This window comes from Cydia amplana, chromosome 21 (assembly GCF_948474715.1).
Source record: "Cydia amplana chromosome 21, ilCydAmpl1.1, whole genome shotgun sequence".
Taxonomy (NCBI): Eukaryota; Metazoa; Arthropoda; class Insecta; order Lepidoptera; family Tortricidae; genus Cydia; species Cydia amplana.
The window spans coordinates 11,457,449-11,485,434 of record NC_086089.1 but is presented as its reverse complement, the minus strand read 5'-3'; the positions used below and the strand labels follow the sequence as shown (position 1 = coordinate 11,485,434).

The following is a 27,986-nucleotide window of genomic DNA, read 5'->3' as shown; positions in this document are numbered from 1 at the left end:
TACAAAACTGGTACACTTTGTATAATATTGGTACACTTTGTACAAAACTGGTACATTCTGTACAAAACTGGTGCATTTTGTACAAAATTGGTACCTACACTTTGTACAAAACTGGTACATTTTGTTCAAAACTGGTACATTTTATACACAATTAGTTAAAAAGCAGTATTACTGGGTTGTAAACATGGCCAATCGGACTGTAAATTCAAGTATCTGCCATACAATCTATATGAGTACGTAGGTGGGCGCGCTCATGACCCCGCAGTTGTTGTCCTTGGACGACATTAGCACGTAGCCGTCGTTACCCCACATGTTGGACCACGAGTTTTTCACCAGCCAGTACTTCTGACCTTTGAGGATGCCGTACCCGACCGCAAGTACCGCGTGGTCGAGCTCTTCCACTTTGCTTTTGCTGCAGACAAATATTTATTTATTTAAACTTGCAATAGCACAATACACAAAAATAATGTACAAATGGCGGACTTAATGCCTAATGGCATTCTCTACCAGTCAACCATCGGGCCAAACAGAGACATGTAAAATTGGTGCAAGGAGAAGAAAGGAATTTACTTATTGGAACTTAGTAAACAACTAAACAATTAATCATTCTGATAAACTACATGTAGAATACACAAATAAAAACACTAGAATATATATAATTAATATACTACTACATATTTCATACATACTCAAAATATATGTATAATATAATGATGAACACTACTCGAACTTATTTATGATTATTTGTTTAATGATTAAAATTTTAAACATATTTATTAATACCCTAAAATATATCTATTTTACTGTGCACCAACAGTTTTCATTTGGGTTCCGTACCCAAAGGGTAAAAACGGGACCCTATTACTAAGACTCTGCTGTCCGCCTGTCTGTCTGTCCGTCTGTCTGTGACCAGGCTGTAGCTTATGAACCGTGATAGCTAGACAGTTGAAATTTTCACAGATGATGTATTTCTGTTGCCGCTATAACAACAAATACAAAAAACAAAATAAAATAAATATTTAAGTGGGGCTCCCATACAACAAACGTGATTATCTTGCCGTTTTTTGCATAATGGTACGGAACCCTTCATGCGCGAGTCCGACTCGCACTTGGCCGGTTTTATATGTATACTATATCACAACTTAATTTAAGCAAACAGTATTTAAAATTTAAACACTACACAATTTAAAGTGAATACCATAAGAAATATGTATACGTACATATACTACCCAAAAATTTACCATGGAAGCAAGAAATAAATGAATACTGAATACTAAAAAGTGGCCCCCATGTATAAAATTCAGTTATAACGGCTGGACAGATAGGCAGACTGACAGACACACGATCCTATATTTCTTACAAAATGAATAACTATTGTTAAGTATATTACCATTCGGGCTCGTAGTAGACGCCGTGCGAGTAGAAGCTGAACGTCTTGTGCGACGCGTCGATGGCCACCGAGATGGGACCATGCTTGAAGATGGCCAGCTGGAATCACATTAAATTAAATTAAATTAAATTAAAATTAAAAATTATTTTATTCAATCAAGAGTAAATTACAGATAACATTATAGTATTTAGTACCTCTTTTTAAGTAAACTATATATTACCTGTGTTAAGAGGTACTGCTCTCTTATTTTAACAAAAACTCTTAATTATATAATAAAATCTAATGAAACAAAAATAAAAATTAAAATTAAAAATAAAAATACATGTAATAATATTTTCAATCATATGCAATAGGGATGATGACACATGTTGAATTTTATAACAAAATCTAGTAAAATAGATAGCAAACGAGCAATTTATCACAATAATGCGGATATTAAAATAAAATATTGAAAATTACAGGACCTGAAAGTAGCAAAATTTAAGTTTTTTTTAACTTCCAAAAACGATAAAAGTAAGGGTACCATTCGATTCCTTACATTTCATCCAAAAAAATATTGTATAGCAACTATATACATAAACGCAATATTTCACCGACAAAACGCAATTTTCTTGTTTTGTGATTTTGTCCATACTACAAGATGGGCGATGACGTCACGGCCTCTGGCCGTTTTGTATAGGGCGTTTCGCGAGTGAAGTGCGACTGTCGGACTTTGACTAGAATTTCTGACTTTTGTGTTACTTTAATGCAATGGGTCCCATATAGACATTTGATCCTAAAAACAAACCCAATCGATTGATACCATAAAAAAAATTAGTCATGTAGCCATTAGTCATGTGTAATTAGTTATTTTACTCAGAATTACGAGCTCTTTCTATCCTAATAGGAGAAAAAAAGTGTCCCAAAATTTCCATACATTTTTCGATCTTTCCATTCCGCGACCACCATACAAAGTCTATGAAAAATGGTAACGGAATGGAAATAAAAACCTTGCGAAACTATTTTTCTCCTATTAGGATAGAAAGAGCTCGTGATTCTGAATAAAATAACATAAAAAATCCCAAATTTGAAAAAAAAGTGTAAGGGACCACAAAAAAAAACGCCCATAGTTGTTTTTCATCGTATTTTCTCGGAAACGTTAGTATTAGTCATGCTACTTCAGTCCACCTCAGTACTTTTTGTACCGAGACTGTCTGAAATAGATACATTCGTACGTTTCCGTGAAAATACGATGGAAAATAACTATGCACTACATTTGTATTTCTCTTCCGTCGTATTTCTGCGTGAATTATTGGGATTTAATCGAAACGGGAAAACGCCAAGATGACTATTCGTCAGGTGACAAGCAAAAGTCACTAATTACTATAAAGTAAATTAATTTTGTATTAACCAGAAACGTCTGCGAACGATGCTATTAAGCTTCGAAATAAATTAAAAGTGGAAAAATTCACTGTCTTGGGTGGGACTTGAACCCACGACCACTGGATCACTAGTACAGTGCTCTGCCATCTGAGCTACCAAGACCGGGTTTAAGTCCCACCCAAGATAGTGAATTTTTCCACTTTTAATTTGTTTCGAAGCTTACTATAAAATATTTAAACAAAAATCAACCTTCTTTTCGTACTAATATCACAGAATAACTAATAGTACTACCGTACAGAAAATTCACCCCTTCACAAAAGTCAGGTTTAGGTATAAAATTACACCTATATCGCCGCCTGCAAGCAAAATTGTAACTTATAACCGCGCACGAACCGTGAATCTCCTTTGCGCGCCGCAGTTTTATGACCGAGCTGTGAGTGTCGGCACGGGGTTATCATTTGACAAGTTTTTATACCTATACCCACTGATTTATTGTTTTTAAGATAAATATGTAGGAATTACAAACGTTGATTATGTAAACATACATGTTTTATCCGAAAATAGCATGTCTGATTCTCGCGGAGTAAGTTTCGAAGCCATTGTGTATTTTCAATTTTGCGCGAGCGCCGCGTGACACGACTATCGTGCGCGCCGCGCGGCAGCCCACTGCCATACGCCTGTCCGATGGGCGCGCCGGCCAAATGTACCTAAACTGCGGAGTGACACACCCCTGCTAATATGGTTCACTATGGCTATGAACTTGTGGAGGTACTTAGTGACTTGCTTGTCACCTGACAAATAAACCTGACAAAATAAAGTACTGACCCTGAGAGCCTTTTCGTCGTTGGTGGTGACGTTGACCCAGCCCTTAATGGAGGTCACTAGGGTCACGTTGTCGATGTGACAATACCCGTCCTGCCAACAAACATAAACATAAGCATAGAGAAATATAGTAAGACAAGAGTGCTCACTCCATACATCAGACTATTAATTTCAGTGTCTACATCTAGCATCGAGTAGCGGAACTATCAGTACTGCTACTTGACAATAGATGTAGCACCGACCGGAGTCTTATCTCAACAGCATAAGACTTTCCGGTCGGTGCTACATCTATTGTCAAGTAGCAGTACTGATAGTTCCGCTAGTCGATGCTAGATGCTAATAGTGTTGAGTCGCTCACTCGTGAGGCACCTCATTTGTACCACTCATTTTGTTAATTTGTCGCAGTACTTCGTAACGCAAAAATGTCATACTTCACTCCTCTATTCATTTTACTTCATTCTAAAATTATCTTTCTCCTAAAAGTTCTATTCTTAACCTCCAGAATTGCACTCCAATTAAATGTTACTATTTATTTATTTATAAAGGAAGTTATGAATACATAAATACGTATATACATTAAATATTTTTGTCGCCGTTGGAATTAATGGAATAGTCGACGCTGAAAATATGCTAGTACCTCACCTCATTTGAAGTAAGACAATGTAACATTTCATTTTAGAAAATGAGGTACTCATACAAACTCATTTTAAATTGATGTCCTACCCATCACTAGATGCTAATAGTCTTTTTGGTACTAAAACTGATGTGTGGAGTGAGCACTCTATGTATTTTTTTCTCTATGACATAAGTTACACGACTATAGCAAAGAATAGATAGTATAGAGGGGTCCTGTCATAGTAAATTTTGTAGTCACAGTAAATTTACTGCCATCTATCGACACACGATTAAAACTCAAAATTAAAATATATACAAGGTGTCCCAAGAAGTAGTGATATACTGAAGCTGGGAGGTAGAGGACCTAGAGGGCTATCTGAATCACCCCCATGTATGTTCCGCGATTTTTCGTATTTTCGTAGTTATGATTTTTTTTAAGTTTTCACCTATCGCCGAGTACGATGAGATTTTTATTTATGGTGACGTGAATTATTGCGGTAGATGCTTGATTTTTTTGTGTGCTAAGCTGATAGATAGGCCAATTCAGTATGGTAACATTTACTATCGTTAGATCTTTGAATGGAATTTAAAAAAAAATTAATGAGAAGAAAGATAAAATTACCCAGTATGTTCACAACTTCAAGGGCGCTTAAAAAAATAAAACATACTGGGTAATTTTATCTTTCTTGGCATTCATTTTTTTTTTATTCCATTCAAAGATCTAACGATAGTAAATGTTACCATACTGAATTGGCCTATCTATCAGCTTAGCACACAAAAAAAATCAAGCATCTACCGCAATAATTCACGTCACCATAAATAAAAATCTCATCGTACTCGGCGATAGGTGAAAAATTAAAAACAATCATAACTCCGAAAATACGAAAAATCGCGGAACATACATGGGGGTGATTCAGATAGCCCTCTAGGTCCTCTACCTCCCAGCTTCAGTATATCACTACTTCTTGGGACACCTTGTATATTATATGGATAAATGATTTTATTATTTTTATATCATTTTGACCCATGTTCTTTCACTGATAACTATGTATTAAAATTGTTAAATATCAAACGATGTCGTCAACGCCATCTAGCCGAGCATAGGCCAAAGGTGAGTGCGCCATTTATCCGAGAATTACTTTTTCTTGATTTCCAATGCACGTTTATTCCTTAGACTTTATTCATATTACATATGTCTTTGGCTATAGGGCACAGCACAGGAGCTGTCAGATTTTTGGCGCGAGGCGTAAATGTGAAATTTACGTTTCCGATGTAGCCCACAAGATGGCAGGACCTACGATGCACAAGAAAACGTACGAGAACGGTAGATGGCAGCACTTGCTTTGGCAATGTACATGTTTATGTTTCCGATGGGTCTCTATTGTTTCCCAAATAGTTTTAAGTCATAATGCATTGTTTGCCCGCATTTTCGTTAGTCATAATTCATTTTGTTCAGAAACGGGTCACTTTTCAGGATTGCCATAAAACAAACCTAACCTAATAGGATAGCCTTACGAAAATCCTGTAAAGTTAACGGTTTCAGTTTTATGACTAATGATAAATATGACAAACAATACATTAAAACAAAGGGACCCCGTTTCGGATTCAGGCCACAAGATGGCAGACCCTCCAACGCGCACGGTCCCTGTAAAAAAGCATAGAGTATGTATATAAATGTCCGTACCTGTCCCAGATAGCCGCCGTACTCTTCTTCGGTGGGCAGGCCGTGTTTCATGATCCACTGGTACGCGCGGTAGTCCTCGCCTCCGTCGCAACCGTTGTTACCGAAACTGTGCGATAAATAAGACAATTTTATTAACCTTTCATATTATGTGTGTTGTTCAAATTCAAATTCAAATTCAAATTCAAAATGTTTTATTCGCAAATATAGGTAGTACATACAGTGATCTTATAATAAGTGGTGTCGCTATATTTGACCAACAGGCATGCAAAAAACATATGTACATATGTAGAAATGATTAAAATTTTAAGCATAACATTTAAGTGTGTTATAAGGGAACAGTGTGGACTGAACGAAGATGTAGCGACAAAAATTGAGAAAGGTATGTTGAGAGGTACGTTACTTTAGTATTAAGTTTTAGTTAAGTACATTGCTATGTACCCTAACGGGGTTCATGTGAACGCTAGCTGTAAAATGCCCTTTGTAAGACCTTATGTAACACATGATTATAAATGCAATAAATGAATTATGAATTATGAGATGGTTTGGGCATTTGGAAAGAAGGCTGACAAAGAGTGTATAAGGGAGAAGTAAAAGAGAAAGTTGGAATGGGACTTTCTCTGGTCAGATCGGGGAAATCCTAAAGAAAGACCAGGTAGTCAACCACTGGGTCAAACAGAAAACTTGGTAAGAGAAATGTTATGAAAGTGAAAGCGAAAGAGGTATGCCAGGATCGTAGCAAGTATAAATCCGTGGTCTCTGCCTACCCCTCCGGGAAATAGGCGTGACCGTGATTATATGCATGTGTGTGGTGATCAAACCTCCCAACCCTGCTGTATGAAGCAGAAAAAAACACCGGGGTAAAACCGTATGTGGCGAAAAGCGACTACGGATAGTGCACCCGCCTGGCGGGTTGCTGGCAGTGAATGCTTTAAGTGTTGGTGAACATACCCCCAGGAGCAGTCGACCAGCGCCTGCTGGCTGAGCCGCACGAGGTGGTTCCCGTTTTTGAGGAACAGGGCCCCCTCCACCGCGCCCACGGTGCCGAACGACCAGCACGACCCGCACACCGACTGGTCTGAGGAAAAACAGGGAGATAATAACCATTAACAAAAAACTTCGCTTGCTAAAGCTTTGGATTCCTCCGAAAACGGTGCCGTCATATGACGGCCGCTATATAGCGGTGAATGACGCCACTAGAACGTTGTCTATGTAAACAAGATGGCGCGGTTTCCTAGACGGCGTTGATTGTCAACGTAACGTAAAAAAGCGGCCAAGTGCGAGTCGGACTCGCCCATGAAGGGTTCCGTATTTAGGCGATTTATGACGTATTAAAAAAAAACTACTTGCTAGATCTCGTTCAAACCAATTTTCGGTGGAAGTTTACATGGTAATGTACATCATATATTTTTTTTAGTTTTATCATTCTCTTATTTTAGAAGTTAGGGGGGGGGGGGGGACACACATTTTACCACTTTGGAAGTGTCTCTCGCGCAAACTATTCAGTTTAGAAAAAAATTATATTAGAAACCTCAATATCATTTTTGAAGACCTATCCATAGATACCCAACACGTATGGGTTTGATGAAAAAAAAATTTTTGAGTTTCAGTTCGAAGTATGGGGAACCCCAAACATTTATTGTTTTTTTTCTATTTTTGTGTGAAAATCTTAATGCGGTTCACAGAATACATCTACTTACCAAGTTTCAACAGTATAGTTCTTATAGTTTCGGAGAAAAGTGGCTGTGACATACGGACGGACAGACAGACGGACAGACAGACAGACAGACATGACGAATCTATAAGGGTTCCGTTTTTTGCCATTTGGCTACGGAACCCTAAAAATCGGCCAAGTGCGAATCGGATTAGCCCACCGAGGGGACCGTAATTTACCTTTAGAGATACGCAACCCTAAAAACCAAGTTGACAAATCAGTACCTATAATCCCGCCTTCATCAAATCATCACACATCGCTCACAGTGTTTATAATAATGGAAGTATTCTCTCCATTTCTCAGGATAACAAAACCAGAAGAATTGAATCGAAATCCGTGAAATCTAATCCATTTATTCATAAAACTTTACGGGCCCGATTTAGTTAAATTAGAAAGATAGATAATCTATTTACCTATTTGTTTGTTACAATACACACAAGATATCCAAAATACAAAAATGACATTAAAAAAAAAACCAGAATTTTTTTTTAATTAATTTAGTTAATTTTCTCATTATAAGTCACTTTATAATAAGTATAATAAATTAGAATGTAGTTAAAAAAAATATATAGAAAATTACAAAAACGAATAATAGTCGCACAGATATTTACAAAATAGAAAAAGAAAGCAAACATGCATATAAATACTTTTCATACAAATAAAAACGTTGTGTGCGTCGCAGCGAAACAGAAGGGTTCTGGCTCAGTATTACTTGGAATGGACACTGGTATTCTGCCAGAACCAAGATCACGTCAACAAAAATCAGTGGAAAAGATGAAATAGTCAAAAGTTAGTACTTGTCTAATTACGAATCATGTTTTATCCCTTTCTTACAAATACACGTCAAAATGGCAGATAAAGACAAACGATTCATAGCTAATTCAGGCCAGTGACGCGTCTATGACTAACGCCATATAAAAGTTTATCTACACACATGTCATTAGTGCTCTATAATGCGTTCAGAAACCGTAGGAAATGACAAGCTTTATTACAACCAATTTTACTATGAGAACTTTCTTATCTGTGGTAGTAGGAAAATTTGTACTTTAATGTACGAGTACATACGTAACGTTATAGATTTTTGTAAGGTTACGAGTTTAAATTTGGAACAGCAGTCAAAACTCAAGTGGGTCTCTATTCTAGTATCCATAGATATTAAAACAGTTATCGATACGAAACGTCAATTTAGTATGTTTTTTAAATTAAAACCGCACGATATTTGATCTCGAGTGACATGAGAATAGGGACTTCATTCTTTTGTTTAGGAATTAAAAAAAACTACGGATGTGTGACATGCGTGAAAAAAGTTTTCATTCGCCGCCATTTGACGTACAGTTTATCTTTTTGGTTAGTGTTAAGTATGTGTTTAGATAAAGTAGTGTATGTAACTGTACATAATTAGGCATTAAAACACTCGTGTGATCCTTTTAAGAAACTCACTAACGTTCGTTTCTTAAACCCACACTCGTGTTTTAATGCCTCTCATTATGTAGCAGTCACATAAACTACTATTACCTTTAACAGGGGTGACGGCGCCAAACAGCCTCCAGTCGTGCTCGGAGGGTAACTTGTCGCTTTCCTCTGCAACGTCCTCTCGCGCGTACGGAAACGGCAGCCCTGAAACAACACATCAGTTAAGGCTCCGTTAACGATTTTAGGGCCAAAATGTAAAATTGATAGATTTAGTCGTTGAAATTGTACTCCTTTTGTTACGTAATATCTAAATAACAAGTATTGGTTTCTATTAACACGTCTTCTCATTTTGCCTTTTAATAATCAGGTCCCAAGCGTGCGTCACCGGAAATATATGACGAGAAGGGGCAGTTTTTAAAAATTCATCAAAAAATTATAGTTATAAATTATAAAAAATGATGTATAAGAACAGTTTCAGGAAATGTTGTAGATTGTTTAAGTATCAAAATTACGTTGAAATTAAGTCGATTTTCACGAAAAATGTTCACTTGTTTTGAAGTAATTTCTGGTGAAAATTGATTTCGTCTAACTTTCATTTACTCTTGTTCAATATCATATAACAAAAATGTAGTCTATGAAAGTTGGAGTACAGGATATGTGTAATACAAAATTATCATTTTTAGCAGTCCAAACTTTACGAAATTTACAAATAAGATCGATTAAATCAGTGCTTTACGCGCGTTTACCTAAACGTCCATCAGAAAAAAAATCATTACTAATTTAGTGAGTCAGTTTTCAAAAAAATTATCTGTACAAATGCAAGATAAGAAGACGTGCTAATAGATACTAGTTGTTTCTATTACGTAACAAAAGGTGGACAATTTCATCGACTCAATCTATCAATTTTACATTTTTGCGACTAAAATTGATACCGGCCTCTTAATCCATCTACAGAATATGAATATGATATAAATATATTTGTAGGATTTTGTGTACTGTAAAAGTTGCCATGCGGACCCCAGCGGGCTCAGCACGGTTCCATTTTTATCGACTATCACTATGCCCGTCACTTTCGCACTTAGAACGTGACAGCCATGGTGATAAACGATAAAAATGCAACCGTGCTACTAGGGCAGGCCCCCATGAGCCGTGGCAAAATGATGATATGAAATAAAATTATTTGTACGGAATAGTCCGCCTACCTAGTAATTAAGTGGGCAATGTACTTTTCAAACTCGATGTACATACGCACATTATTAGCTTAAAGGCTAGCACAAGGTTATTAGCTGCTTTATGGATCATTTTGTAGAGACGTAAACTATATCCTTGGACGACTTAACAGCAGCTTGTCGCTTAAAGAGACTTCAAGAGATTAGCCCTGCAAATCGAAAGTTCTGACAGAAAATGTTAAGTTTATCATTATAATTCTTGCATCTCCTGTACTAGAGTAAAATATCCGTTTACCAGGATTAGGTCCGCTGTATTTCCTGCCCCTCAAGGCAGCCAGTTCATCGTCAGTCCTGTCAGCCAGATGGTTGACCGCCATAGTGTAGCCTCGTCGGGCGCGGTTGTTCAACTGAATTAAGCGGAAGTTCTGACAGAATATGATCTCTTTTTATTGACTGATATACTATAGTATAAGTGTACCTGGGTTGGGTCCACTGTATTTTCTGCCTCTCAAGACCGCCAGTTCATCGTCAGTCCTGTCAGCCAGATGGTTGACCGCCATAGTGTAGCCTCGTCGGGCGCGGTTGTTAGAGTGGACGAAGCGAAGATTCTAATATAATATGTCTCTCTCTTTTTCTAGTGATTCATATAGCTAGAGTATAAGTGTACCTGGGTTGGGTCCACTGTATTTCCTGCCCCTCAAGGCAGCCAGCTCATCGTCAGTCCTGTCAGCCAGATGGTTGACCGCCATAGTGTAGCCTCGTCGAGCGCGGTTGTTAGAGTGGACGAAGCGCAGATTCTAATAGAATATGTTAACTGATATACTAGAGTAGAGTATAAGTGTACCTGGGTTGGGTCCACTGTATTTTCTGCCTCTCAAGACCGCCAATTCATCGTCAGTCCTGTCAGCCAGATGGTTGACCGCCGTAGTGTAGCCTCGTCGAGCGCGGTTGTTCGAGTGAACGAAGCCAAGATTCTAATATAATATGTCTCTCTTTTTCTAGTGACTGATATAACTAGAGTATAAGTGTACCTGGGTTGGGTCCACTGTATTTTCTGCCTCTCAAGACCGCCAGTTCATCGTCAGTCCTGTCAGCCAGATGGTTGACCGCCATAGTGTAGCCGCGTCGAGCGCGGTTGTTCGAGTGAAACGAAGCGAAGATTCTAACATAATTTGTCTCGTTCTTTTTCTACTGACTCATATAACTAGAGTATAAGTGTACCTGGGTTGGGTCCACTGTATTTCCTGCCCCTCAACGCAGCCAGTTCATCGTCAGTCCTGTCAGCCAGATGGTTGACCGCCATAGTGTAGCCTCGTCGAGCGCGGTTGTTCGAGTGAACGAAGCCAAGATTCTAATATAATATGTCTCTCTCTTTTTCTAGTGACTGATATAACTAGAGTATAAGTGTACCTGGGTTGGGTCCACTGTATTTTCTGCCTCTCAAGACCGCCAGTTCATCGTCAGTCCTGTCAGCCAGATGGTTGACCGCCATAGTGTAGCCTCGTCGGGCGCGGTTGTTAGAGTGGACGAAGCGAAGATTCTAATATAATATGTCTCTCTCTTTTTCTAGTGATTCATATAGCTAGAGTATAAGTGTACCTGGGTTGGGTCCACTGTATTTCCTGCCCCTCAAGGCAGCCAGCTCATCGTCAGTCCTGTCAGCCAGATGGTTGACCGCCATAGTGTAGCCTCGTCGAGCGCGGTTGTTAGAGTGGACGAAGCGCAGATTCTAATAGAATATGTTAACTGATATACTAGACTAGAGTATAAGTGTACCTGGGTTGGGTCCACTGTATTTCCTGCCCCTCAACGCAGCCAGTTCATCGTCAGTCCTGTCAGCCAGATGGTTGACCGCCATAGTGTAGCCTCGTCGAGCGCGGTTGTTAGAGTGGACGAAGCGAAGATTCTAATATAATATGTCTCTCTCTTTTTCTAGTGACTCACATAGCTAGAGTATAAGTGTACCTGGGTTGGGTCCACTGTATTTCCTGCCCCTCAAGGCAGCCAGTTCATCATCAGTCCTGTCAGCCAGATGGTTGACCGCCATAGTGTAGCCTCGTCGAGCGCGGTTGTGCGAGTGGACGAAGCGCAGGTTCTGACGGAAGATGTTTAAACGCTTCTCGTGTTCGACGTCGCTGTTGTACGTCTTGCCATGCTTGTTTTTGAATCTGACAAATGATAGGAATATTATTACAACCAATAACAGTTTTTAATGATTCACGATGATTCACTAGACTTATATGAACGAACAAGTTACATGTGTAACTGCGTCGGAATATCAATCGGGAGCTCGAAAACAATACAAAAGGTAATCACGGTACATATCCCGGTCGATATAAGTCTAGTATTACAACCAACTGTTTAATCGCTCCAAATTAGAAAACCGGCCAAGTGCGAGTCGGACTCGCGCACGAAGGTTTCCGTACCATTTCGCAAAAAAACGGCAAAAAAATCACTTGTGTTGTATGTGGGGAGTTAAATATTTATTATATTCCGTTTTTAGTATTTGTTGTTATAGCGGCAACAGAAATACATCATCTGTGAACATTTCAATTGCCTATAGCTATCACGGTTCATGAGATACAGCCTGGTGACAGACAGATCACATTCGTGAGTGCCATCAGGGTAGCTACCTGAAGATACCTGACGTACCTGTTGAACTCGTCGTGCACGTGCCCCTCGTGCACGGAAACTCCTTCATGGGGTTGAAGGCCGTGCGACTGCCATCAGGGAAGCTACCTTAAGATACCTGACGTACCTGTTGAACTCGTCGTGCACGTGCCCCTCGTGCATGAACTCCTTCTTGGGGTCGAAGGCCATGCGACTGCCATCAGGGAAGCTACCTGAAGATACCTGACGTACCTGTTGAACTCGTCGTGCACGTGCCCCTCGTGCACGGAAACTCCTTCATGGGGTTGAAGGCCATGCGACTGCCATCAGGGAAGCTACCTTAAGATACCTGACGTACCTGTTGAACTCGTCGTGCACGTGCCCCTCGTGCACGGGGTGCACGAACTCCTTCATGGGGTTGAAGGTGGCCATGTGACGGATGCCAGGGCCGGGGAAGGAAGTGCACTCCATACCTAAACAAAAAACACAATGGTAGCTTTTTGACATCCATAATTGTCAGATGCCTACATTAACAAAACCGTTTCAATAAAAATAAAAAATATTATAATGACATCCATAATAATTGACCGAAGCGTAGCGAAGGTCTACGTTTTGACTCGGGCATTTTGCTTTTGTATGTCCGGATGTTCTCCTCTACAGGTCACAATTCTCAACCGATTCTTGCGAAATTTTGTGACCAGATTCTATGAGTAAATAAAATTTTTTTGTCGATCCCGTTTTCGGAAATTTTCAAAAATGGAGGAGTTGTGATACCTCGCGCTTAAACAAATAGTCGTATCGATATCATAAGAGTATTTTCTTTTTGAGACATATTTACATAGTAAATGGCAAAAAATGCAGAAAAATTGTATTGCTGGTTTAGGCGGTATTTAGATATTTCGTTTGTACTCGAGAATGAGTAGCCGAATTTCGTCAGCTTAGCTAAGACCTATCTTGGCGCATTTTGTAAACAATCGCTTTTTTTGTTTGCACACAGAAAGTCTGGGTTCGATCCCCAGTAAGACATAACTTTTTGTATTTTTTTTAATAAATTAAAACCTTTGTATTGTTGATTGATCAAACCGCTGTGTGGCGCTGTCATCGTGCACGGTCACAATAAGCTATGCTCGCGAGGTCTACAGCTCACAGAGCCACTAGTATATGTAGTGACACGAAATATACACAGGAACATTTATAGACTCAACAGCTAGTACAGTCACCTGCAATAATATGTTACATTAGGAAGGCCGCAAAAATATCGGACCCGATCTTACATATTATTGTAGGTGACTGTACCTGATTTTAAACCCCTGATTTTAAACCCCTGATTTTATGGTATTTAAATTTACCGTGGTAGTTACAACTGCTATAGGGGGCAGCACAGGAGTCGTCAGATTTTTGGCGCAAGACGTAAATGTGAAGTTTTTGCTTCCGATGTAGCCCACAAGATGGCAGAGCCTACTATGCACAAAACGTACGAGAACGATAGATGGCAGCACTTTGCTATGGCAATGTACATGTTTATGTTTCCGATTTAGGTCACAAGATGGCAGTCAGTGTCCCTACGTGCCATATCCATCGCGTAAATCAAGCCCGTATATTTTACCGGATATAAAAAATAGGCCAAGTGCGAGTCGGACTCGCGCACGGAGGGTTCCGCACCATCAACAAAAAACAAGCAAAAAAACGGTCACCCATCCAAGTACTGACCCCGCCCGACGTTGCTTAACTTCGGTCAAAAATCACGTTTGTTGTATGGGAGCCCCACTTAAATCTTTATTTTATTCTGTTTTTAGTATTTGTTGTTATAGCGGCAACATAAATACATCATCTGTGAAAATTTCAACTGTCTAGCTATCACGGTTCGCGAGATACAGCCTGGTGACAGACGGACGGACGGACGGACAGCGGAGTCTTAGTAATAGGGTCCCGTTTTTACCGTTTGGGTACGGAACCCTAAAAAATACATAGAGTGCTCACTCTATACATCAGTTTTAGTACCAAAAAGACTATTAGCATCTAGCATCGAGTAGCGGAACTATCAGTACTGCTACTTGACAATAGATGTAGCACCGACCGGAAAGTCTTATGCTGTTGAGATAAGACTTTCCGGTCGGCGCTACATCTATTGTCAAGTAGCAGTACTGATAGTTCCGCTACTCGATGGTAGATGTAGACACTGAAATTAATAGTCTGAACTGATGTATGGAGTGAGCACTCTATGTATTTTTTTCTCTATGGCCGGATATAAAATAAACATATTTACCCGGGTCAACTTTGAAGACATCGGGGTCGATATCTTCAACATCGTAGTCCATATACTCGATGTAGTAGTGATCATAGTGCGAGCCCAGCAGGGAGTTGAACCCCTTCATTTCGTATCTGAAATTGAAGGTATAGTCACTACATTCATTCATTCATTCATGCATTTGACCGGTCTGGCCTAGTGGGTAGTGACCCTGCCTGTGAAGCCGATGGTCCCGGGTTCGAATCCTGGTAAGGGCATTTATTTGTATGATGATACAGATATTTGTTCCTGAGTCATGGTTGTTTTCTATGTATATAAGTATTTATATATATTATATATATCGTTGTCTGAGTACCCACAATACAAGCCTTCTTGAGCTTACCGTGGGGCTTAGTCAATTTGTGTAAGAATGTCCCTATAATATTTATTATTTATTTATTATTATTATTATTTATTTTATTCATTAACAATATACATTGTGTTTGAATGTCATTCTATATAACTATCTTAATTAACCTTAAATATAAAAATAATATTTACAATATAAAAATATTACACTTTAAACACACAAAAATATAACACACTACATAGTATAAAACAAAGTCGCTTCCCGCTGTCTGTCCCTATGTATGCTTAGATCTTTAAAACTACGCAACGGATTTTGATGCGGTTTTCGAAGTGAAAACTTCTTTAGCGGCGCTGTGCACTTTTTGTGATGGGGAAAAAATGTTAAACTCGTAACAGGTGTCACGTGACCGTAAGACGTAAGACGGTCACGTGACCTGATCGAAAAACTGTTACTTCAATGTCATTGAGTTTTTCTTTATTGATTTAAATTACATCTAGCGAGTTTCGATCTAACTGGTATTAATATAACTCGAATACTAACAGTGATGTGCTTAGGGGTTTCAAGTAATGCGACGAAATAGCGCTAGATGGTGTTAATCTCAATTATACATAGTGCTGCAGACATTTTGCAATAGTGATTGAGTTTTCACTTCTGCCGGCACTCCTGAGTGCAACCCGTTGTTTTTTTTTAATCGATAGAGTGATTCAACAGGAAGGTTTATGTATAATTTGTTAACCCGTGCGAAGCCGGGGCGGGTCGCTAATGCTAAATAAAACTAACTATAGCCAATCCAACAGATGACTTAAAACCCAGTTAAGTATATTACCTGATGGGTATGGGCAGGGCTTGTATTTGACCCACATGGTGTATTTGTTGATCTTGTCACCCACAGTGGTCGTCATCCGCCATTTTGTATATTACCTGATGGGTATGGGCAGGGCGTCTCCCCTCAAATCCTTCCTGTATTTGACCCACATGGTGTACTTGTTGATCTCGTCGCCCACAGTGGTCGTCATCCGCCATTTTGTATATTACCTGATGGGTATGGGCAGGGCGTCTCCCCTCAAGTCCTTCCTGTATTTGACCCACATGGTGTACTTGTTGATCTCGTCGCCCACAGTGGTCGTCATCCGCCATTTTGTATATTACCTGATGGGTATGGGCAGGGCGTCTCCCCTCAAGTCCTTCCTGTATTTGACCCACATGGTGTACTTGTTGATCTCGTCGCCCACAGTGGTCGTCATCCGCCATTTTGTATATTACCTGATGGGTATGGGCAGGGCGTCTCCCCTCAAGTCCTTCCTGTATTTGACCCACATGGTGTACTTGTTGATCTCGTCGCCCACAGTGGTCGTCATCCGCCATTTTGTATATTACCTGATGGGTATGGGCAGGGCGTCTCCCCTCAAGTCCTTCTTGTATTTGACCCACATGGTGTACTTGTTGATCTTGTCACCCACAGTGGTCGTCATCCGCCATTTTGTATATTACCTGATGGGTATGGGCAGGGCGTCTCCCCTCAAGTCCTTCTTGTATTTGACCCACATGGTGTACTTGTTGATCTCGTCGCCCACAGTGGTCGTCATCCGCCATTTTGTATATTACCTGATGGGTATGGGCAGGGCGTCTCCCCTCAAGTCCTTCCTGTATTTGACCCACATGGTGTATTTGTTGATCTCGTCACCCACAGTGGTCGTCATCCGCCATTTTGTATATTACCTGATGGGTATGGGCAGGGCGTCTCCCCTCAAGTCCTTCCTGTATTTGACCCACATGGTGTACTTGTTGATCTTGTCGCCCACAGTGGTCGTCATCCGCCATTTTGTATATTACCTGATGGGTATGGGCAGGGCGTCTCCCCTCAAGTCCTTCCTGTATTTGACCCACATGGTGTATTTGTTGATCTTGTCACCCACAGTGGTCTTCATCCGCCATTTTGTATATTACCTGATGGGTATGGGCAGGGCGTCTCCCCTCAAGGCCTTCCTGTATTTGACCCACATGGTGTATTTGTTGATCTCGTCGCCCACAGTGATCGTCATCCGCCATTTTGTATATTACCTGATGGGTATGGGCAGGGCGTCTCCCCTCAAGTCCTTCTTGTATTTGACCCACATGGTGTATTTGTTGATCTTGTCGCCCACAGTGGTCGTCATACGCCATTTTGACGCCTCTGTGTCACGCATGTTTTCAGTGCCTGTAATGCGATCAAGGTTTAAATACATGAATTAAAGGATAAAAAATGTTTGACCAAATTGTCAATTTGACCATCCCGTCTGGACGGGCCTTTAAACTATTTTTGTATTTGGACTGAAATAATAGAGATCCCCGAATAGTGGTTTTGGCCGAACAACATTCGAACATTTTGTGTCACAATTATTATGAAAACTGTTCGCCAACAAAGCACAACGTTTGCTAAGATATATTTTTTACTGAACAGAATTAATGAATAAAATCAGACCCATGATCAAATTATTTTGTATTCAACAAATGCTCAAAAAAGGGTCTTCGTATATTAACTTTCCAAGAATACTTATAATTTGAAAATTAAATAAACCTAGTTTTTGGTTATTTTTTTTTTTTTTTAATTTCGTCAGTGGCCGAATACCGAATAGTTGGTGAATATTCGTGGGATGTCGCATCTATAATACATATATACTAATTGATTGATTGAAAACTGCACTTTTGTGTAGACTGTGTAGAGAAAGGAGTAAAAATTTCAATAATAACTGACCAATGTATTTAAAGTCCGTCATATCGGGGAGGACGTTTTGTATGTTGACCGTCTGTCCGTCCGTCCCGTTCACTTGCAGACACGTCTCCTTGTTCAAGACGGTCTCTGTGGTTACCGGCGCGATCTGAAAAATAATAGAATCACTACATAGTATAAAACAAAATCGCTATATATGATGTACATTACCATGCAAACTTCCACCGAAAATTGGTTTGAACGAGATCTAATTAGTAGTTTTTTTTTATACGTCATAAATCCCCTAAATACGGAACCCTTCATGGGCGAGTCTGACTCGCACTTGGCCGCTTTTAATAGATAGAGTGATTCAAGAGGAAGGTTTATCTATAATTTGTTAACCCGTGCGAAGCCGGGGCGGGTCGCTAGTTACATATAAATGAAAAAAAAAAGTTTTTTTAAGGTTGCGTAGCTAAAATGGAAAAATACCCTTATATTTTCACCAAAGTATGCCCGACCGTATGTCACAGCCATTGTTAGCAGAAACTATAAGATGTTTATTAATCAAAGTTGGAACGTACCTTACGTACCTATATGATTTTAATAACTTAACTGTATTTAGGTTAAAGTTATGTCCCTATTCACCCCAGCCGTCTCTATTCACCCCGTTTGACGGTACTTAATTAAATTTATGACTCACTTTGATCATTGTTCCGTATTTCGGGTACACCGTCGAGGACATCTGGTAGGTCTTGACCATTTGGCCGTAATAGTCGATGCGGGACTTGCCATTCTTGCTATCGAACCTGTCAAACATAGTCAAATTAACATGGATTTGTACAGACAGCAACACTTTTATAACTGTACGTCGGTGGACCTTATTACAAAAGGCATAAGGTCCACAGATGTACATTGTACAGTTAACAGTGTGGGCGACGGTATCTGGTACCTCAAGTCAAGAGGACGGTATTCTTACAAGCTTTTATTTAGTTTCACCTGTCCCGTTGTCTGTAATCAAATCTTGCAAGTTAAATTTGATCCACTTCCCGGTTTCCGATTGAGCTGAAATTTTGCATGCATATATAAATCGGATGACAATGCAATATTATTATAACATAGAGCTGATCTGATGATGGAGACAGGAGGTGGCAATAGGAACTCTGTGATGAAACAACGCAACCTAATTGTGTTAGGGGTTTTTAGAATTGTCTCGATGAGTATTAGTTGTCTGTCGTAAGAAATGTACAGTCAGCGATAAAACCTTGTACCAAAAATGAAACTTTTGCCAAAAACTTATTAATCATTCTGTTTGTAAATTCCGCTATGCGAGCTCTCTAAGCTTGCTTATTTCTTTATGGAACTGGAGAGATGAAAAAAATCGGCCACACGCGAGTCGGACTCGCGTTCCAAGGGTTCCGTAGATTAAGTCCGACTCACGCTTGACTGCACATTTGTAATAGGTTTTCCTGACAGCTATAGGTAAAAAACTATTATGTGTGTTTTTTTCAAAGTTTTAGACCCAGTAGTTTCGGAGATAAAGGAGGGGGAATGGTCGGGCAGACAGACAGACCGACGAGTGATCCTATAAGGGTTCCGTTTTTTCCTTTTGAGGCACGGAACCCTAAAAATTCAAAGAATAAGAATAGAAGAATGTGTAAAAACAATTAGATTAACATGATGCTGTATGTGAGATCCTATAATTAGGTATGTATCACTATTTATGTTTAGTTGTTATTAGCATTAGCTGTTGGTTCTCCACGTAAATAAATAAATATTTTAGACATTAAATAAATCTATCATGTAAATGTCTACGGTCAACGCCTCGCCGCCTAAGATAATGTGAAACTTGGTCAAGGAATTAACCTATTCTTGTTTATAGTTAGCTCCCGGTCATTATACTTAAATTCTGATAACGATTATTTTGATAACAATAGAAAGCAAACTTGCCGGTGGCAACCAGGACTCATGGTAGCCGTACTGGTTGCCAAACTGTTACCACAAAACTGTGGTAACTGAATTGACTGAGTAACTCTTCTACAATCAAATACTCCTCTCTGACATTACGTATTTACTACATTGTCATACTTTCGTATTGTATAAGAAATGTCACAAATAAAAATAAGTTTTTGGCAAAAATTTCATTTTTGGTACAAGCTTTTATCGCTGACTGTACTTTTCTTACGACAGACAACTAATACTCATCGAGACAATTCTAAAAACTCCTAACACAATTAGGTTGCGTTGTTTCATCACAGAGTTCCTATGGCCACCTCCTGTCTCCATCATCAGATCAGTTCGACAGTACCATATTATTGTATAGTCATCAGAACTACATACAGCTGCCAATTTTCATGACGCTACGATCCTTGGAAGATGGTTAAATTAGTTACCTTAGATTCCATTACATGTTAGTTACATACAGGTCGAGAGTTCCTATGGCCACCTCCTGTCTCCATCATCAGATCAGTTCGACAGTACCATATTATTGTATTGTCATCAGAACTACATACAGCTGCCAATTTTCATGACGCTACGATCCTTGGAAGACGGTTAAATTAGTTACCTTAGATTCCATTACATAGTTACATACAGGTCGACCTAATAAAAGCTTGTTACAAATATTCATGTTTCTGTTTATAAAACTCTTAATAACTTATATTGATAGATTTATATACAAAAATAGGTAAACATATTAACTAGTAGGTACAATCTCTGCGTATTTGCCATGTTATCAGTGACCTGCGACCTTTAGATAAAGTTCACACAACACAAGACTCTGCTCTTTGTTACAGTCTGACCACAGATTAATCTAAGAATTTAATACTGACTATAGTTCGTTTTTTTAGCATTAGAAAAAAGGTGAAAAATCTTGACGTGTCTTTTTATTGAAAAACACTTTTGAAAAATAAGTCACGGCAAATATGTAACAATTATGATTCATTTACGATTATTTTATATACATTATTTTGCTTCCATAAGTAATAGTTACTGATTAAAAAAAAGCGTTTTTCAATTAAAAGAGACGTAGAGATCGCGTAGTTTTTTCTAATGCCAAAAACTAACTATAGGCTCTGCCTGCGACTTCTTCCAAGTATAAGTCGTGTAAGAGTGAACGACTAATGTCATACCTCTCGTGTCGTATTAATAGTCCCTATGAATTTGTTTTTATACAGTACCCGTAGTATGTAAATTTAATTCGATAGCGTGACGTACGCGTTTGCGTTTAGTCTCATTTTGTATGGGATTGAGTTTCCAAAACGTCCCGCTTGGCGCGCTGTTCAAAATCCCATACAAAAATAGACATAACACAAACGCGAACGCATGTCACGCTATTGAATGAAATGTACATGTAGACTAGGGGTTCTGATTAGCTGTCACGTAGAATGTTTGTAGACATTTAGCCCCTTATTCATAAACGTCTGCTAAGTTAATCAGCTGATGATCGTCGTTTGTGCCTCTCTATGGGAGGACAGGGACAAACGACGATCATCAACTGATTAAGTTAGCAGCCGTTTATGAATACTGAATAATGATTTAGAAATGTAACATTTACTGAAGATGGAAAAAACGTATATCAACCTAAAGAGAGTTAAATGGAACTTTCATAGGGACCAAGACATATGTTTATAAAAATGTCGATTCAGCGTATCACACAATTGATATTACAGAGTGCATGTATTCCGTGCGTCAAATTGCACTTTAGCTCCAAGAACGACGTACTGAACGCTAAACATGCAAGGTTATATTACCAATGTGGGGTGATTCGAATTTCGTCGAGGTAAACATTTCTACGTCTCCATCCAATGATTTATAACTCAAGATAGGTTATAGGCGTTCCAAAATTGAAGTGCTTACCTTGTGACAAATTGGAGAAGTTGCCTTTAGACGCGGCTGGACAAGCGAGAAATGTGCACGTGCTAACGAGCTCCCGCACACCGAAAGAGAAAGAGACGACCTTATGTTTAACGAGTGTGACAAAGATGGATGTAATGAGAAAACTAATCAAAAATAACAGATTTCTTCGTAGGCACAGAAATAAATATGGAAGTATTTTTTGTGCTCCTCAAGTATGAGTATAACCTATCTATGGTTATATAATATCATTGTCTCCGTCGCAGTATAAGTACTTATCTATGTCATTAAAAAACAATGTGATTTTTTTTTAAAGAATTTTTAAATTATTTTTTTATTAGGGGTCGTTACCGCAGGTGTTTACTTATTAAATTATTACACAACTGAGTAAACAATAATTTAGTCAATGCGATTTTAGTGTTTGATATTTATACCGTCAAGAAAGTGAAACTTGCTAAGTATCGGCACAGAATAAGTAATAGTATTATCATACAGAACGGACACGCACCGCCCCGCCCCGACTCGGATTACCTCGCCCCGCGACTGGCCGCGACATGAATGTGTGCGTAAGTCGCTCTACTGAGAGCATGCCAGAAGTCCGTCAGATACACAATGACGCGTTGTATAGACGTGCCGCGCACACATATAAACGCAAATCATTTTTGATGTATGGCGTGTCCGCCCTGTGGTATCGGTACAGAATTGATTTCAGTAATTTATTAATCGTGTTTTGAAACCGATACCGCATACCATGAGCCACTAACATAGTTTAGCATAAGTTACATGAAAGATGATTAAAAAAACTTATATTCCTGTTTTTTAATGTTATGTGAAACATTCATAACATTTAAGGTTGAGATGTATTATTTTGAGGCTCTGTCATAAAAGGATACGAAACCGTAGGCATAGTTACAAGAATTTGTTATTAATAACACAAGCAAAACATATCAAATTAATGTTTAACTATGTTATTTATAATTGTGAACAACAGGAAAACCACAAATAAGGTGCAAAGTATATGTAAAGTCAGCAGCAATAGTTGCTAAGCGGGCCAGGTGTTTTAAATGATCTTGACGCGACTTTATTGTTAAGAGAATAAAATAAGAGCGTGTCAAGGTAATTTTGAACACCTCGCCCGCTTAGCAACTTCTGATGCTGACTGTAGTTCTATAACTACTAAGGCCCAGCCATACAAACGAAACATCCAAAATTTGCCACTGAAATTTAAACCTAAATTGTAGGAGCTAGAGTTGATTTTGCGTTGTTTGAAAATTGAACGAAACAAAGCAAACTCAAAATAATAGTACAGTCGTCAATAAAAGCGCTGAGTTATCGACAATATTTTCGAAAAAGTTGTACTTACCAGGCAGAGAAGGGCTCGACCAGCTCAGCGTAAGGGATCATGAGCGCGCCCTTCACCGAGTACACGGGGCTCCATTGCGGGGGGGCTTCTGAAAACATCGGGGACATGAAGTCATGACCGAAATAAATAACTAAAAATTGTAAAAAAGCATTCCACCAAAAACAATGTTGCCAAGACGAAACCATAAGGCTCGCAATGTCAAAAAGTAATCAAATCTCTTGTAGAGCCTAGAGCCAAGCTTCTAACTCTACAAGCCCTAACTTCACAAACACTACACCTTAGTCAAAATATGTGCCTTGGCCGTTTCACTACCGTCACATGGGCGTAAGGTGATTTTTTTTATTATAATTATTATACATTACGAGTAGTTCTTGTAGTAATTTATTTTATTCTGTTTTTAGTATTTGTTGTTATAGCGGCAACATAAATACATCATATGTGAAAATTTCGACTGCCTTGCTATCACGGTCTTTGAGTATATAGCCTAAGGAGATGTGATACACGGGCGACCCCCTCCGGCAAAGTACATTGGTCAACTGTTCAAACACGTTATATAAAACTACTTGAAGTCGCTTCACCGCCATTTTGCATCGTTCCGTGTCGCGAGACGTTTCTCTTAAAAAATGGTGACTTGTTCAGTATTATCGTGTAAAAGGTGATCTGATAGCTCAAATTCGCAACAAGATTGCGTTTCCTATCATAAATAAGTATTTATACTAACTATTAAATGTATATTGAAGTACAATCTCCATTTAAAGAAAAAACCGTTGCGATACATAAACGACAGAAAAATGTAAACATGAATACAGTGGTACGGGGACGAATCGGTCTTAAGGGATGTGACAAAGTCAAAAAAGCGACTCAACATTTGAATGATTGAATGAATCATTCATTCATTCAATCACTGCAGTTTGTTTAATATAGCTGATCAACCAAATAATGTCAGTAAAAAAAAAGGCGTGAAATTCAAATCTATATATATAAACGTGAAAGACCTGACTGACTGACTTAAATCAACGCCCAGCCCAAACCGCTGGGACTAGAAAGTCCAAATTTGGCAAGTAGGTTCCTTATAAGGTCTAGGGGTCCACTAAGAAAGGATTTTTCAAAATTCATCCCCTAAAGGGATGAAATGGGGGTCCAAAATTAAAAAAAAAACTCTCCTGCGCGTGCGAAGCCGCGGGCAAAAGCTAGTTTTCTATAAACCCGGAAAACCCGCGGGCGACAGTTCATTCCACAGTTTAGCTGTGCGTGCGGGCTAAGACACAAAGACACATAAATACAGACAACCATACATACAAACAATCATTTTAATGGCTACCTAATATCTTCAATGTACCGAATTTTCACTTTTACAATTTTATAATAAATAGTATAAGACAATTCAGTTCATTCATCAAACTAATTTGACTCATTCTTCAGATGTGACCCATCACTATTATGTTCGTATGTATGCTGCATAGTTATGTGAAAACTCTGTCTGTGTGCGTGTAATTTTTGATGTGTTGAATTTTATTGTAGTGTGCGTTTGTCGCAACAGCAAAATCTGTGTCTGTTGAGTTACTTATCTTTTGGTGGTGTGCTGTACGTGTTTACCTTGCCCCCCGCTAAAAGTGGTGAAAAAATTTGTTCGAAGAGTTTACGTTATCACATCTCCTTAGGCTATATACTCAAAGATCACGGTTCATGATATACAGCCTGATGACACACAGACAGACGGACAGTGAGGTCTTAGTAATAGGGTCCCGTTTTTACTCTTTGGGTACGGAACCGTAAAAATGCGTTAACTTAATTAGTTTCAAAGAAAAGATCATATTTTGTAACCCAGTAACGAATAATTAACTTAGACAAAAGTAGGATAATTCGCCAGTAACTGGCCGCCTGTTAGTAACTGGCCACCCTAAACTAATGATGAATTCTATTCACCTATAAACAGAATTCATTTTAGTATAAGGCGGCTAGTTATTGAAGGCTGGCCAGTTATTGAAACCTTATAATAAAATGAATTCTGTTTATAGGTGAATAGAGTTAATATGTGACGTTATCTATGTAAAGGGACCTTATTGTCGCTGGCGCTTACGCCATTATTAACGATGCTCCGATATCAATACAAAGCCGCGCGACGCTGATGCGCGGCGTAAGCGCCATCGACAAAAAAGGTCCCTTTTCATAGATAATGCCCCATATAATCAACAATATAGACAAAAGTATAACAACACGCAATAACGAAAACAACTTACGTTTATCAACGTAGCCGGCGGCGGCGGCCGCGACACACAACACGAGGAGCAACATCGCAGACGTCCGTCCGGCGCGGCGGGCGGCGACTGAATGGCACACATCCATCGTTAGTTGGTTATATTACTCTTATCTTATGTGACGCGTACGCATGCAGGGTTCTATGAGGAACGTGCAATGTATAAAACTAGCTTTTGCCCGCGACTTCGTGTGCGTGGAATTATTAATTTGGGTCCCACTCACTATTTTCTCTGCAAATTTCCATCCTCTTAAGGGGTGAGTTTTAGGATAAAAAGTATCTTAAACGTCCTTCCCCAGGACTAAAACTATACATATACCAAATTTCTACTAAATCGGTTCAGCAGTTTAAGCGTGAAGAGGTAAGTAACAGACAGACTTTCGCATTTATGCGGAGGGGGAATGGTCAGACAGACAGACAGACAGACAGACAGACAGACAAACGCACGAGTGATCCTATAAGGGTTCCGTTTTTTCCTTTTGATGTACGGAATCCTAAAAATGACTGTATTAACCAAAAAGGTATTTAGGAAGTTTCATTTTAATTACCAACATGCTTACTTTGAAAATATTTTAACTACATATTATTATGATAAAACAGCAACATGTGTCGCCATATCTAATGGCAATAAAAAAATAGGTAAACTCTGTTTAAATTTACGTCAATAGCAAATAACTGTGTACACGTTAAAGCCAACTACAAGTTGTTTAGGTATTTTTAATTTCTTTACCAAAGCCAATTCAAAACTTCTTTACAACTAACTTACTTTAAGCTACTTTTATCTGTAAGAGTCATTTTATGAAATGGATTGAACTTGTTAACATTCATATAATATGATCATGTCAATCACTACATAGTAAAAAACAAAATCGCTTCCCGCTGTCTGTCTGTCCCTATGTATGCTTAAATAATAATATAATAATGTGAGCCTATATACGTCCCACTGCTGGGCACAGGCCTCCTCTCATGCGCGAGGGGGCTTGGGCTATAGTCCCCACGCTAGCCCAATGTGGATTGAGTTGTGGGTTGGTATGCTTAGAACTTTAAAACTACGCAACAGATTTTGATGCGTTTTTTTTTAAATAGATAGAGTGATTCAAGAGGAAGGTTTATGTGTTCACCCATGCGAAGCCGAGGCGGGTCGCTAGTGTCAATATATAAGAATGTTTAAATGACCATGCCGTCATTAGTAGAAATTGTAACAATGATCACTGCATATAATTTATATTTAGTATGTGATAGTTAACTTTAGAAATATGTGGTTAAAAACATAAAAATTGTAGGCAGAACTTAACTTTTTGCAATTGAAGGTAGATCAAAAACATATGATATTACTATGAAATATTTTTCCTAAAAGCTTCTTATAATTCTTATTTAAGTATACAGGAACTTCCTGCCGGGGATTGCTTTAAACAATATCCTAAGTAGAACTAATCGTTTTTGTGGCCTACCTAACATTATGCTATAAAAAATAAGAACTTATTAGAGAAACAAATACATTTTAGTGTTCAACTATGGTTGCTACATGTATGAACAAGCACCTACAGGCTTATTAAGATATTAATCTACTATAATTATATGAATTCACTTTAAAATTGATTTTTATTACTCAAAATTGTCTTACCCAAGATGAAGTACCTGCCTACTCCAATTGTCTAATTAGATCTAATTATGCTTCGAGAAAACTTTATAGACATATTACAAAACAAAAGAAATGATTGCCTCTTTCTTTACATCAAAAGAATATCAAATAAAATTAAGTTTCGTGATTGTATGTGCGAAAAAAAATGCCGGTGGATGTAAAATTTATTTCGATGCCTGGTAGGTACGTGAAACTAAAAAATCTATGTTCATTACCTTAAGTCTTTCCTGTGCTAGTCCTTTTTATATTTAACGGGGTTACTTATTAACTGATTAGTCTTAAATACAAGTTTCTTCGCAAATTTAAGCAAATAAATGAAATAAACTCAACTCAAGGATACATTACAATACATTCGATAAATCAAAACGAATGACAAATCACAAATGCGTACTCGATGGTTTGTTTCGCTTACTATCGATTATCGAATCAATTCATAGAAATATATTTTTGTTCTCCATAGATGTTGCAGCGATGAAATATTAAATTAATTCAAAAAGAAATACCTAAATACGTTTTCATATTAACTAATTAAAATAAGTTTTAATTTAAATTCTTATTTTGTTTTCATTAATTACAAATCGATTTCTAAAACCGGTAACAAGTAACGATGCGTCGTACATCACTATGATATAAAACTGTCATTACTGTCCATTTTGACAACCTGCGCTGCGTTTGGTTGTTGCCTATATACTTTACTCTTTGGTTGTTGCATTGATTGATTGATTCCAATTTGTTGATTAATATCCGGAATTATAAAACATTGAGCCAGCTAATTAATTTAATTGTTAGTAATATACTACTATATTGTAA

General features: G+C 38.5%; 1 protein-coding gene across 1 annotated transcript; it reads right to left on the bottom strand.

The window, feature by feature from the left end:
* Positions 1 to 223: 223 nt before the first annotated feature.
* On the bottom strand, positions 224 to 27,425 carry LOC134657969 (digestive cysteine proteinase 1). The gene is made up of 15 exons (XM_063513575.1): positions 27,392 to 27,425; positions 25,518 to 25,604; positions 23,278 to 23,365; positions 18,763 to 18,868; positions 18,108 to 18,231; positions 17,435 to 17,570; positions 15,043 to 15,158; positions 13,135 to 13,249; positions 12,132 to 12,334; positions 9,100 to 9,201; positions 6,822 to 6,948; positions 5,874 to 5,979; positions 3,578 to 3,667; positions 1,391 to 1,488; positions 224 to 412 (listed from the first exon to the last, which is right to left on the bottom strand). Exons 2-15 carry the CDS (start codon positions 25,570 to 25,572, stop codon positions 226 to 228), a joined length of 1,653 nt encoding a protein of 550 aa, XP_063369645.1. The 5' UTR covers positions 25,573 to 25,604; positions 27,392 to 27,425; the 3' UTR covers positions 224 to 225.
* Between the last annotated feature and the right edge of the window lie 561 nt (positions 27,426 to 27,986).